The following is a 19,116-nucleotide window of genomic DNA, read 5'->3' as shown; positions in this document are numbered from 1 at the left end:
GATGTTGACTTGATAAAGCTTTGCCTGAAAGTTTAAAATAGTTTTAAAGCATGAAGTCAGGTTTTTTTCCCTTCACATTAGTCATATAGTTAGCATTAAGGGCTTAGATAGACAGATACACTGAAGACCTCCTCAGACCTTATCAAACCCATTAGATCTCATCTGACCACATCTGATAGACAGACAGACAGATAGACAGAATAGTAACATCGCTTAAATTAGTTAAGAAATGATGATAAACAGTTCTATATTATTTCCTTTTTAAACCAGCAAATTTTCAAAACAGGAAAATTGTGGTACAAACAGATACTTTCTTGCAGTCTTTTTCAGCAAGAAATAAATTAAAATAAGTCTATTTATTTTTATTTTAACTCTTACAAATCAATCAAACCAATAATTACACCTTGTTTTCCAGTTAAATTCCAATTCCTCTAAAACATATTTGTATAAACTTTCTATAAACTTTCTTACCTAAAGTAAAAAAAAAAAAAAAAAAAAAAACTTAAAGTTTTTCTTACAATAGATACATTGCTGATAGATACTATAGATACTATTGCTGGTCCTGTTACTCATATTTCCGGTTCTGTGATGCTGGTTTTACATTATGCTATAACTCAGCAATCATCCATATTCTTAATCCATATTCCATACAAGTTGCAACTGATTTCAACTTTTTCTTTTTGCTAAATTAAGTTTACATTAAAACTTGAAAATAAAATCTTGATCACATTGTGTATTTAGGTTTTTAAAAGTTGCATTTAATGTAGGCCTACTGATCATTTATTAGCCAGAAGCAACAGTTTAAAGTTGAAACGTCTTAATGATGGACACACAACTTTTGGTTTCACAACACATTAGCTGATGTACTGGAGTGGTGTGGATTACTTGTGGATTATTGTGATGTTTTTATCAGCTGTTTGGACTCTCATTCTGACGGCACCCATTCACTGCAGAGGATCCACTGGTGAGCAAGTGATGAAATGCTAAATTTCACCAAATCTGTTCTGATGAAGAAACAAACTCATCTTTATCTCGGATGGCCTGAGGGTGAGTACATTTCCAGTACATTTATATTTTTGGGTGAACTATTCCTTTAAAGAGCATTAGCTAATTAATTAACTAAACTAGCAGAGTGTGTAAAGTGTGTTTATTTTTTCCAAAGGGCCACTCATATATGTAACAATATATGTATATTATAAACAGAAGGTGTAAGGCCAAGATTTTGTGGATATATTGTAATTGTGTATATGTTCAGTATTGTGTGTGTGTGTGTGTGTGTGTGTGTGTTTATAAGTATGTGTGTGATCTGAGCTTTTTGGTGAGCACCAAGGTCAAAGCAGTGAGGTGCATAAATGCATTGTGGGATGCTGGGAGATTGACGAGGGAACAAATTCTTAATCTGTTATGTGCGGGGCTCCATTTTTTTTTCACTGATCACATCCACATCCAGCATTTGTCTTTACTCTAAATGTAAATGTTAACATTTAACATTGTTTATTTATTTTGTATTTATATTTTTAAATGATCTCTATCTTTCAGGTGGGCTGGCAGTTGAAGAATTTGGTTAACTGTCTCCGTGAGGATCCAAGTGGAGTCATCCTCACGCTGAAGAAGAGGCCACAGAACACTCTGGGCTGCACCCCTGCACTGCTGAAGAACGCCCGCTGGAAACCACTCGCCCTGCAGGTGTGTGTGTGTGTGTGTGTGTGTGCTTGTGTGTGTGCCCAAAATCAGTTGGAAATGGAGGCTTATATGTGCCAGGTTGTAAACACTTCCTTGTCTTGTCTTTCTGAGAGAGAGAGAGAGAGAGAGAGAGAGAGAGAGAGAGAGAGAGGGAGAGGGAGACACACACACACACACACACACACACACACACACTATGGAATACACTCTTGCATCATCATTTTTACATCTTCATTTATTTTGCATAATTAACTGCATTATTTACTGTAGAGTGAGCTTGTTTTTTTTTCATATGGGATTCTATTGTTTAAGATCCATGAATCTAAGTCTTTAAATATAGTCTTTGTTAGAAATATTATTCTTATATAAAGCAAATGTGTAATATTTATTTTACAGACAAGAGTTTTGAGCATATACTGGATGTTTTTTGCATTTATTGTGGTAGCAAATCATGTATAGCCTACTCTAATTAATTCTGGTGGGCTATTATTTATTATGTTTGTATGTTTTTTTATGTTATATTTGAAGAACAAGTTATATATATTTAAGTTATATTTTATATTTATGTTGGATATCAGATTATATCCTTTAAATCATTATTTCATAAAATTTGATATAAATATATAAAAATTATTAAATTTATATATATAATTTAGTTATATCATTTAATTATTTAAATTATTTCATTACATTTCCCTAATATTTTTTTCATCCTAAAATAAAATTTGAATAAAAGGTGATTATTTAATTTTTTATGATTTTGTAATTTGTTTGTAATATCTTTTTTTTTTGCAACACTATAGTGAATAAAATTAAACGGCGGCAAACCGTATATAGAAGAATAGCCTATAGCAGCAGAGATGTTTGTGTTTGTGAATGTACAACATTTACATGCAGCATTCCTTCGAGAACACACACACACACACACACAGAGCGCTATCTGTCTCGCTCGGCGTGACATGACCCCCGTCAGTAGGAGGTCCGTCACCCTTGACTGTGGCTCTGCCTCCGGGGCGGATCAGTGGAGCAGGTGCTGCTGCGAGTCTCTAAGCGCCGCCTTCACTCACTCCACTGCGGCTCACTCAGCGCTCTCGACCGCTGTGCTGCCGCCGGAGCACCGCCATGGATTTACTTCAGCTCTAAATACGTGGGAAACACGCTTTTCTTCTGTTTTAAGGTGAGTTCTCGCACGCGGGCTGTGATGAAGAGGCTCGGGCTGAAGTGTGCTCGGCTTTCGGCTGCGTTTGTTACGAGCTCATCGCTTGCCGGAAAACTGCGTGATGTGGGGCGCTTTGTTTTCATTCTCAGTCATTCGTGGTCCATCCTGCAAGTGTACAATTAGCTTATTATTTATCATTTTTGTTTACTTTAACTATATTACAGTTGTTCGGTTTGAGCCTGGAATACCGTCGTCTTCCGTGAAAGATAATGATTTTATTGGCGTTGTTATTAGAAACGATATGCTTGATGTGACCTTTGGCTTTCTATCGGGACTCATTCATATTCAAAACTGTTTAACAATCGTCTCTGAGTAAAATGTTGGATTTTCAGGCTGCGAGTAAGTGTTTGGGGAGTCATGCTGAGTTAGATGACCTTCTGATATTCTGTCACCTCAAGGTTAATTTTCCATCCGTCTCAGACCTCCCTTCTGGATCTTGTTTAAATTAGGTTATTAACACAATATTTGATGTGAATTTGTCCAGAAAAAATGCTTCATGATGGGCCTGAGCTCATAAAATGTAGAGAGAACTTACAGCGAAGTATCGCTCAAATATTGGTTACATTTATTAATGTTATAGAGTTTACTGCAAAATATAAAAACTATAAAACAATATATTGGCTAGACTGATTATTTTGCCAATTTTTAGTCAATTTGAGATTTACAGACAGCCATGTCAATTAATAATAAGTATTTTATGAATTTTGGTAAAATAAGTATTTTGTGTGCATCTGATACTGGCCGTCCAACTTTGTAAATATCAGTATTGGCCAAAATGGCAAAACCCATTTTGTTAAACCATAGAAACTGTTGGTTTGGTCACATCCTGTCTGTTTTACACATGTGAAGTTTTCGTTTTTGATGTCTCTTGTTTCCTCTTCTGGCTTTTTGTGTGGCCAAATAAATGTCAGTGTACTCTGGAAAGTCATATGTACTCAGCAACCAGTCTAGATATACTTACTGGCAGAATGTGAGTTTGCATTATCCTGTCGCACTGACTTCAAAAGATCATTTTTAAATAACTAACGGCTGAGGATTTATTTGATTAGATGCGAAACTGAAATGCGAGTTGTAGTTTGGGTTAAACTGGAAAGACTGGATGAGTTGGATGTTATAAGAAGGAGTAGTTATGAGAAGTTACTGTAATTACATGCTCAAAAGGCACAGATTAAGGCTTCATTAAGTCAGTAACAATTGCAATTGAAGTGACAGCAAATCGAATGGAAAAACTCCTAATATCACCGTTTGAAAATACAAATGCCAAAGTGCAATGTAAGTAGCCTATACATGTTTTTACAATAAATATGAGCTGGTACTATGGTCCAGTATACTCTAATGGTTTGTTGTGAGTGTATCTTGGGTGGGGATGGAGGTGGAGGTTACAGAAACTCCCATCTGACTCCATTAGACTCTTATTTGCTTATGACCAGCTCGATAACGGATATTTACATTCTTGAATGCTGATTTGACCAGGCAGTCTTTTGTTCTTTGACCTTTTTAAGCCTCTGAGTGTTGTAGGTTATGATACATAAAGGTATTTTATGTTTAAAGCGCAAATTATTATTATTATTATTATTATTATTATTATTATTATTATTTTTAATCAATCATGGTTGGGCACACAAACAGGTGTAAAATATGTGCATTTAAAAAATATTATTATATTTATGCATTTAGCAGTCATATTTATCCAAAGTGATTTACATTAGAGGAACATTTATCATTTTTTTTGCATAATATTTGGAAAAATAATATTATATTTTTATTTTAAAATGATTAGGAATAGATAAAGCTGATTTATCAGTCATGGCTGGGCAAACAAACAGGTATAAATGTGTGCATTTAAAATTATTATATTATATTATATTATGTGCATTTAAAATTATATTATTTAGTTATTTTTTTGCATTTATACATTTATAAGTCTTTTTCATCCAAAGTATCTTAAAACAGAGGAACATAAACAATTTGGGATTATTTGTGCATAATGTTTTGAAAAATAATTAGAATAATTTTATTTACAAATTGTTAAAAAAAATTTATAAAGGCATTTTATGTATAAAGCATTTCTTGAAACGTCATGGTTGGGTAAACAAACAGGTGTAAAAATGTGCATATTATATTATATTATATTATAATAATAAATAATACATGTATTACATGTATGCATTTAGCAATAATTGTTATCTGAAGTGACTTACAGTACAGTAGAAGAACATAACCAATTTGTCATTATTTTTTGTGGATTATAATTATAATACTTTTATTTTTAAATAATAAAAAAAAGGGTTTTAAAATTAAATTAAATTTTAATTTATTTACAAAAAATATGCACTTTATTGTGAGATTCCTCAAAAGGCACAGATTAAGGCTTCATTAAGTCAGTAACAATTGCAATTGAAGTGACAGCAAATCGAATGGAAAAACTCCTAATATCACCGTTTGAAAATACAAATGCCAAAGTGCAATGTAAGTAGCCTATACATGTTTTTACAATAAATATGAGCTGGTACTATGGTCCAGTATACTCTAATGGTTTGTTGTGAGTGTATCTTGGGTGGGGATGGAGGTGGAGGTTACAGAAACTCCCATCTGACTCCATTAGACTCTTATTTGCTTATGACCAGCTCGATAACGGATATTTACATTCTTGAATGCTGATTTGACCAGGCAGTCTTTTGTTCTTTGACCTTTTTAAGCCTCTGAGTGTTGTAGGTTATGATACATAAAGGTATTTTATGTTTAAAGCGCAAATTATTATTATTATTATTATTATTATTATTATTATTATTATTTTTAATCAATCATGGTTGGGCACACAAACAGGTGTAAAATATGTGCATTTAAAAAATATTATTATATTTATGCATTTAGCAGTCATATTTATCCAAAGTGATTTACATTAGAGGAACATTTATCATTTTTTTTGCATAATATTTGGAAAAATAATATTATATTTTTATTTTAAAATGATTAGGAATAGATAAAGCTGATTTATCAGTCATGGCTGGGCAAACAAACAGGTATAAATGTGTGCATTTAAAATTATTATATTATATTATATTATGTGCATTTAAAATTATATTATTTAGTTATTTTTTTGCATTTATACATTTATAAGTCTTTTTCATCCAAAGTATCTTAAAACAGAGGAACATAAACAATTTGGGATTATTTGTGCATAATGTTTTGAAAAATAATTAGAATAATTTTATTTACAAATTGTTAAAAAAAATTTATAAAGGCATTTTATGTATAAAGCATTTCTTGAAACGTCATGGTTGGGTAAACAAACAGGTGTAAAAATGTGCATATTATATTATATTATATTATAATAATAAATAATACATGTATTACATGTATGCATTTAGCAATAATTGTTATCTGAAGTGACTTACAGTACAGTAGAAGAACATAACCAATTTGTCATTATTTTTTGTGGATTATAATTATAATACTTTTATTTTTAAATAATAAAAAAAAGGGTTTTAAAATTAAATTAAATTTTAATTTATTTACAAAAAATATGCACTTTATTGTGAGATTCAAGGCTGGAGTAGTGTTTTTTGATCATCTCTGGTTTTGTGATTGATTAACAGGGTGTTGAGGATGGATTATATAATGAAAACCCTTGTGCCAAGTGTGTGTGTGTAATCAGCAGTGCTAAACCCTCAGAGACAGACTTTATTGGGATTAGCTCAGATTTCTGCTGCTTCTTTAACTGATGTTGGTCAGCTGCTATATGTATTTACACACACACACATCGGCTGTTTGCACTACAGTGGTCTTCGTTTTGGACATGTCTGTCGGGCTGAAGTGACAAAAGAACATTGTGATTTTTTGGTACCTTTAAACTTAGGGAAAACATGTTCCTGATTTATTAAAGGAGTTGGGAACAGAAAGTTAATGTGGTCTTAGAAGAACCAGATGTAATAAGATACCATGAGAAAAGAGGGAGAGTGTGGTCAAAAGCCTGATCCAATGACCAAAATGAAAAGACAAGAGAACCCCCATCTTTTTCATGCTATTTTTGACCATGTGACATCATAAATGCTCCCTAGATATTCAAAATGACCAATCAGCACTGCGTACATAGTGACAGTGGTCATATTCCCAAAGTATAAACACTTACCCAGCATACTTTGATGTGTGTCGGCTGTTTTGGGGGCTTTGGAGATGCCAAGTGCCCCTTAGAGGGGACAGCATGGGATGTAATAAAAGCTTTCACTTTTTTGTTAGACTTTTCCTGCTTCTCAAACACAGACAAAGCTTTGGGTCCAACTGATAAGAGTAGTTATGTTGTAATTGTTTACACAGTGTCAGAGAACACATACTTCCTTAACTGCTCCAGTAAGTGTGAACTTGGCGCCTTAAAGCTTTTTTGCAGTCTAACAATATAACTGCTCCATTCTGTTGAAATTAAAAGTTCTGTTGTTGTTCTGTTGTGATATCTAAAATTCGCAACCTTCTGAGCTGACCTTCATGAGCATGCACACACACAAAAGTCTCTAATGGAGCACCCATTTATCAGTGATGGAGATGCTTGTGATTGCGTGAGACTTTATTTATTTATTTATAACAAAATAATTTAAAGAATTCTTTTTTTTTTTTTAAAGAAATTTTGTCTACTGATGTTGTAGAGAGGACCGTTCTAGACCCCCATGATCAAGGTCAATACATTTGACGTTTTTATGGCAAAGCGAGGTTAGTTCAGGTAGCAGAATATAATTTGGTGTGACTCCCTAAAGCTTATGGTCATTTATAAACTAATTAACTCATGATATTTGTAAATAAAATACTTTCTACTTGAAAAATATATTTAAAAACTCTGTTTTCTGTACTGTAGTTTTGAAGGGTTGCTGGTGATCTGCAGCATTTATGATTTAATGTAGTAACTTTGTGGTTCTGCGAATAGAAACTAGGAGTGCTCCGATCAGGATTTTTGAGGCCGATCACCGATCACCGATTACAGAAAGCAGTATCTGCCGATCCGATCACCGATACCGATCTTTTTAAAGCCTTCTTTTTATCATGTAGAATTATTTATGTGTATTAAATATAGCGCTGGGCGATATAGCTAAAAAATTTATCAACGATATAATGTTTCATATCGTTCGGTATCGATAATTTTTGACTTTTTTTATAACCTTTTTTAAAACAAAGAGCAATAGAATTTTTTTTTTTAATTTAACCACTGTATTTTTAAATTAACCCAATTTATTGAGACTTGAAACGTGCAGTGCTCATGTTTATTCAACGAAGTCAAACGGCACAAATAAATCAATGTAGGGAAACTGGTAATGTATATCGAAATATCGGAAATGTGTTTAAAAATCATATCACCGTTATTGAAACAAATTATATCGCGATACATATTGATATTGAATTATTGTCCAGCCCTACAGCAACTGCATGTCTCGTGGGCTAGATTAACAAAACATTAAAATGCAACAACGTCGCTTACATCATCACCGCATCTCGTGCTCCACTGATGACACTCGCTGACGCACTCCTAACATTTGATTGTACTATTTTTGCATTCAAATGCAAATGTTTATTTTAAATTCAACTAATATTCATTTTTTTAATTCAAAATCCATCACAGGCAGGCACAGCACTCAATTCAGCATGTGTTCTTCATTTGAGGGGTGGAGGGGGGCATTTTTTTTACATTTTTCAAAAATCTATATTTATCTCACCTAAATGTTTGATCATGCACTGTATCTTTGTTTTTACAATTGTGTTATTGTTGCACAATAGCTTACACTGCGCAAGCCTGATTTTGTGAGCTGTATGTGAAGTTCACACATACTCCGTTTGCAGTGCGTATGTAGTCCATATGTGTGGTACAGAAGCAGCACGGGCTGTGCTTTCACACAAGAGTCTGCTCCTGATCTGTGGCTGTTTACCACAAACACATTTATCCATTATTTTGATTTTAAATCCAAACATTGTTTTAATGTTTTAAACGATAAAAGGCTTTTTCAATATTCTGATTCTTTTTTTACACAGTACAGTAATACAATCTTTCATCAATTATTCAATGCTTTTTACTTTTGCATTTACTTCTAGATTTATATATTAAGTTGCTAAAGCAAAACATGCGCGTTAAATATCGCATGCGATTTATCGTGCAGCCCTAATATGTATGTATGTATGTATTTATGTATATAAACATTCAAAAATAAAACTTACCATTGACAGAAACAGTCAGCTCTACTGCCTTTTCTTTTGCATTTAAATCTTTATTACAAGCAATCCTGTGGTTCATAAAGAACTTTAATTAAGAACTTTAAAATTATTGCCTTGTTTAACTAAAAGTGCTCTTTTCCTTTAAACCTAGCCAAAAAGCCATAGCCTATGTGTTGACTGTGAAACATAGTAGACTTTAATTATATGCATTTATGGTGTAATTATAACATTTTTGTGTCAATACATGTTCATATTTACAGCAAACAATGCGCTGTTACTTTAATTCAGCGCGTGAGCAAACATAGACTTGGTGCGGAAACGATCTCTGCACTGCTGCAGACGCACCGCTCGTGGAACGCACTGCCAGACCGCAACCGTGTGTGCAGTGTGAACGCTTTAATCCGTTAACATGAGCGCGGTAAAAATACGCACCACGTAAGCACTGCAAACAAAGTAATGTGAACCTGGCGTTATGTGTGTGCGCTGTAAGTGTGAGCGCACGGTCTCCAGGAGAGCACGCGAGCGGACTGAGACGGTGCCGCTGCATGTCGAGCCAAACCTCTCACGGCAGGTGCATCATCAGCTTGAGATCGTTTTTATGAGATCGGCCTTTTTAGAGACCGCTGATCAATCATCCCAAAGTGATTATCGGCCGATTGTGATCGGTAGCCGATCAATCGGAGCACCCTTAATAGAAACGTTGAGTAAAACCTCCTGAAGATTACTTAGATTTGCATTTGCTTTTACTTTTAAAACAAGGTTAGGGTACTACAGACTTTAACGCCTCATTATGTTAATAACCCTTACAAAATGACTAACAAGGAAGTGCACATGTAATGTAAGCGGTAATTACCAGACCAGGAGGCTGAGGATATGGGTCATGTGCTAAGGTTAGACCACAAGAGCCTTGATTATCAAGACCTGCAAATGCTACAACAGTTGTGTTATGCTCAGGTGGCTAATGATGAATCATCTTGTGTCTTCAGATCAGCCAACCAATGGCAGTGCTTATGGATAGGTGCATAATGAGAAAAAAAAGGAATGTTAAGTATGCCAGTAGGAAATCTGTGGTTTTGTTTGTTGTGTATTATGCTTAAAATATCTTTATGTTAGCCTAAGATATTTAAGAGGTGAAACCTGAAAAGGTGTGTCTCAAGGTTCTAGGTTAGATGTTTGATTAGGAAGACATCTGAAATGCACAGTGTTGAGGTTACTCCAGGACCAGTGTTAGGAAACACTGAGCTAGGAAACTAGAATTAGCGGATCCCTTGGGTGTACACTGTGTTAAATGACTGCCATTACTTCCAGGACCCCCCAAAACCTCAGGCCACACTGCTCGAGACTACCAAAAGAAGCTTAACATCAGGGCCCTCAGTGAATACAGTGTGAGCAGACCACAAATGCCCCCAGGCCACTCTGCACATACAGTGTGATCTGAACGCTAGGGCCCATGGCCTTCTTTGTACATACAACAAATGTGGAACTTGTGGCCCCCTTTGTGCATAAAACGAGAAAGGCCCCTCAGAGAGAACAGTCTGATTTGAACACCAGGGTCCCCAAGTACAGTACAAGCTTAAACCCAGGTCACCTCCATAGATATGTGCCCAGGAACCTCTTGGGATAGTCATTCTGCCCTGCCAGAAATGGTGTCTTAAATTTAATTGACTTTTAGAGACCTGGAAAGAGGCGTAGCATGATCGAATTTTCATAAATAACATAAACTAACATAAATGTTAGTGGACAAATGACTAGAGTGTGGGTTGTTGCCTTAGTTGGCAGAAAAGACCTCTTGTACTTATAAAGGAGCCTGATGCTTCAGGGCTGTGAGAGCTGATTGTCTAGGGCAGGGGTGCCCAAACTCGGTCCTAGAGGGCCGGTGTCCTGCAGAGTTTAGCTCCAACTTGCCTCAACACACCTGCCTTTAAGTTTCTAGTATGCCTAGTAAGAGCTTGATTAGCTGGTTCATGTGTGTTTAATTGGGGTTGGAGCTAAACTCTTCAGGACACCGGCCCTCCAGGACCGAGTTTGGACACCCCTGGTCTAGGGCATCGTCCAAGTTTTTTTCTCACCTAGAGGGGACGACACTGAGACCATCACCTGAGATAAAGATCGTGACCGTGGGAAAACTGTTGAGTGGGAAGAAGAGTAACCTAGTCTTGACTCCAAGGTCATTATCAGAAAGGTTAATCAGACATATTCAGACTAAATTATGAGACCTAAATGCGAATGAGAAATGAGCTGTCAAGTGTGGTTGGAGTAGTAGTGATTAGAGAAGCCACACAACTGCATGCTGCACTCTTAAAAATAAAGAAGAATTTCACAACGATGCCGTAGAAGAACCAATTTTGGTTCCCCAAAAAATGGTTCTTCTATAGCATCCCTGCGAAAATTCCCTTTTGAAACCTTTATTTTTAAGAGTATAAAGAATATTTTGTGCAATGGAAAAGGTTCCATGGTTAAAGTTTCTTAATTGAACTACAGATGCCAGTAAAGAAACTATATAAGAGTGTGATACAGAGTGATCTGGTCTAAATGAGGAAATTTAAGGGACTAATTACCGAACCTTGTGGGACACCAGTGGTTTGGGGGTGGGGAGAACAGTGTGAGACTTTCAAGGTAACCTGGGAAGACCTGTTATCCCCCAAAAATATATTTCTAAATGCGCTCAGTCAGCTTTGAGATCAACAGGTTGTAGATAACTGTAAATTACTGCAGACAGATCCAGAAAATCAATACAAAACTAATCAAGGACATTCAAGCCTAGCGAAAGGGCTTCAGTTATGGCAAGTGGGGTTGTTTCGGTACTTACACGTCAGTGTAAGGTCTTCAACCTTCAAGCCCTTTGTAACCAGTAGCTTTGTGATCAACGTTCTCTCGTTATCAATCTCTATTGTAGTCACAACCAATTAGTGCATTTCACTCTGGAAGTATCAGTACCATTCTAGTCCTCATCCATCTTTAATATTGTCAGTGAAACACGTACACACACTGGGATTAATGAGCAGAAGGCAGGTGTGTGTGAGGTGCTTTATCTAGTCTTAATGAATGCGAGGGTAGCAGATCTCTGTAGTCGCCCATGCATCAATGCTTGTCTGTCATCATTATGGACATGTATGTGTGTGAGTGTGTTCATTTGTGGCCAGCAAAGCACTTTGACACATCATCCATCACTCAGTCTTTTATCCCTGCTGTTTCTCCCATTGAATTTACATGAGCCGGTCATGTCGACAAGGGCTGGGTCAATTTGCATTGGCTGTACTGTCTAATGAACAAGCTTATTAGAGAGCCAGTGGGGAGCAGAGGACTGTGGGACTGTTTTTGCTGACTCGAACCACAGCTAAAGCCTCTGGGAAAAACAGCACAGCAGGATTTCATCTCTGAGAGAGAGGAGATCTTCACATAGCAAGCCTTGGGTGCTTTTAGTGAGCCATTTTAAACATTTGGCCATTCATTCTGCATGGCCAGCTGGAGATCTGATTATTTTTGTACAATATCCTTTTTGTGTTTGTATATGTGACTATACTCAAAGGTGTGAGGTTAATAAGCCACAGAACTACAGTAAATCCTGCTAGATCAGGGATTAAAAAAATGCTTATTTTCTGTGGTAGTTTAAGGTGAAGGTGTGTCTGAGTGCATAGATGTGAAATTATGTGGAATATTTCACTGAGCATGCCAGATGACTAATTAACTCCTTTAATAAGGTTGTAGTTCATGCTAAAAACTGCAGTGAAGCAGCAATGTTTATTGTTGTCAGAGCAATATGATCGTTTAGGGAAACCAGATTTGCTTCTATAAATACTTTGATATTAATATGTGCAAATAGAATATCATGGTGACTTATGGTACTATGTTTTTGTCCTTTTGGACTTTTGCTATGTTGTTTTTGTATAGCTTGACATTCCTACAGTAATTACCATTTACTTTACTGTAAAAAGAGCAGCTTGGACATTCTGCTAAATATCTCATTTCATGTTCCACAGAATATGGAAAAACATGAGGGGTGATTAAATGATGACAGAATTGTTGTTTTTGGTTGAATGAGTCCTTTAAGGCATCCTAGAGAAATAAATGTTATCTCTGTCCCACTCCTTGATATAACAGCTTATAAATCACTCTGTGTTGAGAGGGCCGTCTCTGTCAGAATGACTGTGTGTGCCGGAAGATACCTGTGGCTTTTCTCATGTCCACAGCGACCAGAGACTCTCTGTTATCTCTGATTGACACCATCCAGGAGGGAAAGTGTGAGCGGCAGAGATGAGAGGAAGGGGGTGGTGAGCTGATGCGAGTTCAGTAGCGGATTGATTGAGAATGTTTGTCAAGAGAAAGAGAGAATGAGGGAGATAAAGAGAAGAGGCCTGTTTGTAGCACGCAAATGAGTGGAAGGGAGACGGCTGAGTTTCAAGAGCGGATGATATGATGATTTGATTGATAAGCCCTTAACAGGATTGGAGAGAGGTGGATATGGTGGTTTGCTTAATGGCAGGGAGAAAACAGTGTTTCAGTTATATGCCGCACTTGTTTATTATCCTATATTATGTGAGGATTATAACTTTATTATGAAGCCTATTTGCATAGTGTATTAAAGATATTCTTAATTAGTTTAACCACAATTTGTTTTGTTTTACATTGTTGTGTTTTACTTTTTTATTGTTTTATTTAATTTTTTTGTTCACTACGAAAGAAGCCACATTTTTTTTAGTTTTATTGAGTTTTGCTTTTTTATTTATTTATTTATTTTATAAATTAGTTTTTGTTTTGTTTCACTTTTACTTCATTTGATTTTTAAAATTTTTTTTTTTTTTTTTAGTTTACTAAGATCACTTTTACTTCATTTGATTTTTAAAATTTTTTTTTTTTTTTTAGTTTACTAAGAGGTCATGCATGTTTTGTTTTGTTTTGTTTTGTTTTATTTTACTTTGTTTTATTTTTTAGTTCAATATGAAAGCTGTAAGAAGCTATGCATTTTTGTTTTTTGTTTATTTTATGTTTAGTTCACTACAAAAGCTCTAAGAGACCATATGTTTTTGTTTTGATTTGTTAATTTTGTTTTATTTTTTAATTCACTGAGAAAAAAGCTCTGCATGTTGTTTTGTTGTATTTTAGTTGTTGTTTTTTATTTTATTTGTAGTTCACTACAAAAGCTCTAAGAGGCCATACGTTTCGTTTTGTTTTTGTTTCACTACAGAAGCCATTTGAGGCTGTGCATTATTGCTATCTTCTGTGGTGTTTTGTTTGTATTTTTGTTTGTTTTTTTACTTTGCCTTGTTCAAAAGTCTTATCAGATTTTTTTGTTTGGCAGCTGATATATAAAGAGAACAAATTGCAAATTATGTGTTATATTGTGCCTGAATTATAGTGCTATTTAAGATTAATCCGATTAATCTGTTCAGTTCAACCACAGGACATATTATGTTCTCTTACTCTCCGTGTTTGGATGCGTAAGGCTCCATTAAGTCGTAATGAAGTTGTGGCTGATGGCAGAGGATGCTGCTGCCAGCTCTCCTAACTGCCCTAAGTTCATTATTAATTGTTTTGCTCGGTTCAGCAGAAGGGCAAGGGTGAGGCAGAGTTTATCACGATAAAGCAAGCTTTTGTTTGTTTCTGATAGAAACGCTGGCAGTGAGTGATAGCTGGAGGTGTGAGAGAGAGATACACAAAGGAAGGAAGTTGTTGAAAACTCAAAGTTTAGATCTGGAACTTAACATGTGAAATGTTTAACCTTTATGTCTCTTAACATGTTCTCCCCTCCAAACCTTTATTTTAAGAAAAAGATGAAAAAAAATATACATTCTTTTAGTTAAGCCTACATTTCTGAAGTAGCTTGTACTTTTCTATCCAAATTTTGACCTTTTTTCCCCCCAGCACTTTTAATGTTACTGTCACTTTAAAATGAATCGCTTCTGTTTTAGTAATCCTCTTTGGATAAAATTTGGATAAATCTGCTAAATGAATAAATATAAAATGTAATGTAAATGTAAAACCATTAACCATTCTCGTACAGGTGGTCTGACCTTGTCATAGTTGAATTCTGGTTGCAGATCGTTTTTTAGACAAACCAGTTAATGTATCAGGCGCTGAATCATTGCAAGCAACATATGCAAATAAATGTGGTTATCAGTTTATACAATTCATTGTTAGTAAACTCCCCCTTTATGTTTTAACCCTGTAAAACAGACAAATGGAATAATAGTCTGATCAATAAAAAAAAAAAAAGAACAGTTTATTGCAAGTTTAGACAAAATAATTAAAAAATGTAAATAAAAAGTATGCGTTTTTTGTTGAGTATCATATTTGGTACATCAGGCTTTTATGGTCCATATAGTCTGATATATTGAGAATATGGAGCTCAACTAGGAGTCACAAACTGAGCAAAAATATGCAATTTGCTGCAGTTGCTGATATTTATAGGGCCAAAAAATAACATGAAATTCTGATGTTTGTCATGTAAATCAATGAGATCTTTATAACTGTATAACAGACTACTTACATAAATTGCATATTAATATCAATTGTCACTCACAGTGTATCTCACAATGATGTTTTAGTAAGATGATATTTAAATGCTTAGTTTTATGATCAAAGCCGTTATATTTATTGTGGGGGTAAAACATTTACTGTTTTGTTTTGCATATTGTTTTTTAGTTTTTTTTCTGATTTGTTTTGTGGTTTTTATGTTTTAATTTACTTTTATTTCTGTTTTGTTTTGAATGTAGTTTTTTTTTCTGATTAGTTTTGTTTTTGCGTTTTCATTCATTTATTTTTGTTTTGTTCTGCTATTTGTTTAATGCAAAGCAATACAATGATGATTGCGAGATGAACAAATAAAAGTTCCTTTATAATAAATTGTTCCTCAAAAGCCTGGTGATCATATTTGATACTCACATTTTAACATAATTTTTCTAAAAAAAAAATTATATATGGATAATCAAGTAAACCGAAGCTGCTTCAGTCCAGTAAGTGTTCATCTTGAAATATTACTGACAATATACAAGTTATTCTTATGTTTACTTCATCAGTAAAGATTTCACAGCAAAAAGACCCATGAACCACAAGCTAAAGGTGGACGTTTTTGCAATTATACCAAATTATACTTTCTAAAAAAAGTATAAACTATCAATCGGTTGACAGAAGGCATGTAGTAGATTCTGTACAACAGGTTTTTCAGCAAAGTTTTGATCATGTTGATAATTTAGAGATCTTAGAAATATGAGAAATACAGTAGGCTACAGTAGACACACATTCTCTCCTTCATCTTTGAATCAGAGCTTGTATGAATCAAAGCATGTGGTTCTACTCGCTTGGAGTGGAGATAAAAATAGATTTGAATTGAACACAATCTTAAATCTGAGGATATCACAGAGTCTCGTTTACAGGCTGAATGTCAGCCATTTCCTCTGTGATTGTGAATTCAGTTTTGAACAGAAACTACATCTTTCTGTCTCTGCAGGTATGAGCCATGAGCCAAAGTCTCCATCATTAGGCATGATTTCGGCAGCACCATGCAGCATGGCGACTGTAAGCCCCCTCACTCCCTCCCCCATCAGCGGAGCAATGGTAGCCAACGGGAGCCCCGCGTCCCAGTCTGGACACTCGGGATTCGCCGCCGCTCTCCGCAAGCTAGCCAAACAGGCCGAAGAGCCAAGAGGTGAGTGCGCCCTTTCCTCTGCTCTTTTGCTGTAGTCAGCAGATCTTTACTAGTAGTGCAACATCACTATTGCACTTATATGTCCTGTTTTACTTAGAGGTAGTTTCTACCCATGTTCATGTACACCTACAACTACAGGTCTTTCTAAGCCGTTAGTTTTTGTATTATTTAGAGATTAATCTTGGCAGATATAGATATAGTTACTGTAGAACTATAGATATAGCTGATTTGTTTTGTGCTTAAAATTTTTTTTTTTTGTTCTGCTATTTGTTTATTTTATTTTATTGTTTTTATTTTGTCTTCATTTTCAGATTTTTTGTGATTTATTTCAGTTTCTTTTTTTTCTGATTTGTTTTGTAATTTTGGGTTTTATTTTTGTGTGATTTGTTTTGTTTCTTCTGTTTTTTTTGTTCTGCTATTTATTTTTGTTTTTATTTTGATTATTGTTTTGTATTTTATTTTTTATTTGTTTTGTGATTTTGATTTGCATTTTCATTTATTTCTGCTGTTTAGTGATTTTTTTGCATTGGCATTAATTTTTTTGATTTGTTTTTTGATTTTGTGTTTTCATTTATTTTTTGTTGATTTTGTTCTGGAATTTTTTTTTTCCACATTTGTTTTTAATTTTTGCTTTTTAATTTGTTTTGACTTGTTTTTGTTTTGTTCTGGGTCCGTGTACTTTTGCGTCCATTCGTTTTTCGTTTTTTAACCATGACAAAAAAAAATGAAAAAAGAACGGTTATTGTATTTTTAAATGCTATGCTGAAAACCAAATTGAAATTAGAACCGTACACACAAAATGCTGCCCGAAAAAGTAAAATATTGACTTCTTTTCAGATTTTTGTTAATGAATTTTTGCACTTTTAATAAACATTTGAAAATGCACAAATTAATATAGAAAAATGTCGATTTTAACAAGTTTTCTTTGGCCAAATTTAGTAATGCTTCTCCCGCACGTTCAGATGAGAACTAGAGCCGTCTTTGGAACAATACAGAGACTTAATACAAATATGATTTTTAAATTAGACATTGCAGAATCCTGGTAAATCTATCATCATGAAATTATATATTGGGATATAATTTTGTCATAATTTTGTGTGCTATCTGGGTACGTTATCGGAGAGGACCATGCATGGTCGCTCAATGCACGTACAGTAGGCTACATTGTGTTAGAGCGCTACGGTTTAATATATGGGGTAAATATATATAGGCTAATATAGAAATATATATCTATCTCCATACAGGCAGGCCAGGTTCCTGAATCAAATCACTGAGGGTGCTTCTGAAATCAGTGAAGGTGCTCTAGCCTTATGCATTTTGACATATTTTTGCCCTGTTCACTGATAGTGGCATCCGCATAGCTTACATGCCATGTTTAGGCTATACAGGGCTTCAGACTCATTCTTTCCACTGGTCGCTCTTTTGCGACTAACTTTCTCAGTTGGTCGCACGAGCACATCGTTTGGTCGCTTTTTTTTTTTTTTTGCTACAACATGTGATTAATCAATGCATGCTGATGAACTTTTACCATAGTTTATAGTTATATGGTAACGAGTGTTCAACATTCAACCCGTTCATTTTCATCAGTATTATTTGTGATTTAAGTTTTGTGAACTGGAGTTCCTCTTTTGCTTTGGACGCTTTCACTTTCACTTTTGAATTCGCGACCTTAGTGTCATGTTTTACAAGAAAAGATAATTGTCTGTTTTGCTTATATCTATACACCTTTCACTTTTTAAGACTAAAACAAAAGATTGATTCATTGTTATTCTTAATTAAATAGCACAACAACAATAAAACAGTAGGCTATAATGACAAACTAGCTTACATAACGTTTATTAACAAAAACTAATAAGACGAGACATGACTCCACATGCTATATTATATATTATGGAAGCAAAATAATGCCATATGTCTTTGAAACAAAAAAGCATGTTGAATAGCACTAACTGAAAAAATAATGCATTGCATTAACAGTGCTTGCATTATAATGCCTTGTATTTCCAGGGCTTGCATTTTTAGGTCCTGAAATTGAACATAGTTGTTTATTGAAGCTGTGAATATTTCAATTCAAAATATTTCACACATTTTCATAATTAAAAATTCAGTAATTCATATTCACCTTCCAGAATTCACTTCCAAAATATTCAATCTGTTTAAAAATACGATGTATAATATTCGACAGGCAAATTTCTGTCAATTTTATTATATTTTCCAAATTCGCTTCCACAAATTCAGTGGTTAAAATTCAACAGAAAATTCGCCATTGCACATCTGGGAGCTGCAGGAATAGCAGTAGAGCACCGATGCACGATCTCCAGCTGCTGTCAGTCGCTCACCAGCAGGTGGCGCAAGCGGCTGTTGATGAAGACCAAAG

The 19,116-nt window shown here is 34.7% G+C and overlaps 1 protein-coding gene across 2 annotated transcripts in view; it reads left to right on the top strand.

Moving 5' to 3' along the window:
• The first annotated feature begins 2,739 nt into the window (after window positions 1-2,739).
• Window positions 2,740-19,116, top strand: part of LOC107742041 (genetic suppressor element 1-like) — a 50,263-nt gene continuing 33,886 nt past the window's right edge. For both annotated transcript variants that reach the window (XM_016554891.1, XM_016554892.1), the window contains exons 1-2: window positions 2,740-2,860; window positions 16,542-16,739. In XM_016554891.1, coding sequence (XP_016410377.1) covers window positions 16,544-16,739 — 196 coding nt within the window. In that variant the 5' untranslated portion in view covers window positions 2,740-2,860; window positions 16,542-16,543. The remainder of the gene's footprint in view (window positions 2,861-16,541; window positions 16,740-19,116) is intronic.

Source organism: Sinocyclocheilus rhinocerous, unplaced genomic scaffold (genome assembly GCF_001515625.1).
Source record: "Sinocyclocheilus rhinocerous isolate Xijiao unplaced genomic scaffold, SAMN03320098_v1.1 scaffold135, whole genome shotgun sequence".
In the NCBI taxonomy this organism is placed as follows: Eukaryota; Metazoa; Chordata; class Actinopteri; order Cypriniformes; family Cyprinidae; genus Sinocyclocheilus; species Sinocyclocheilus rhinocerous.
Note: the sequence above shows the minus strand (reverse complement) of the source record. Positions and strands in the feature narration are given on the sequence as shown.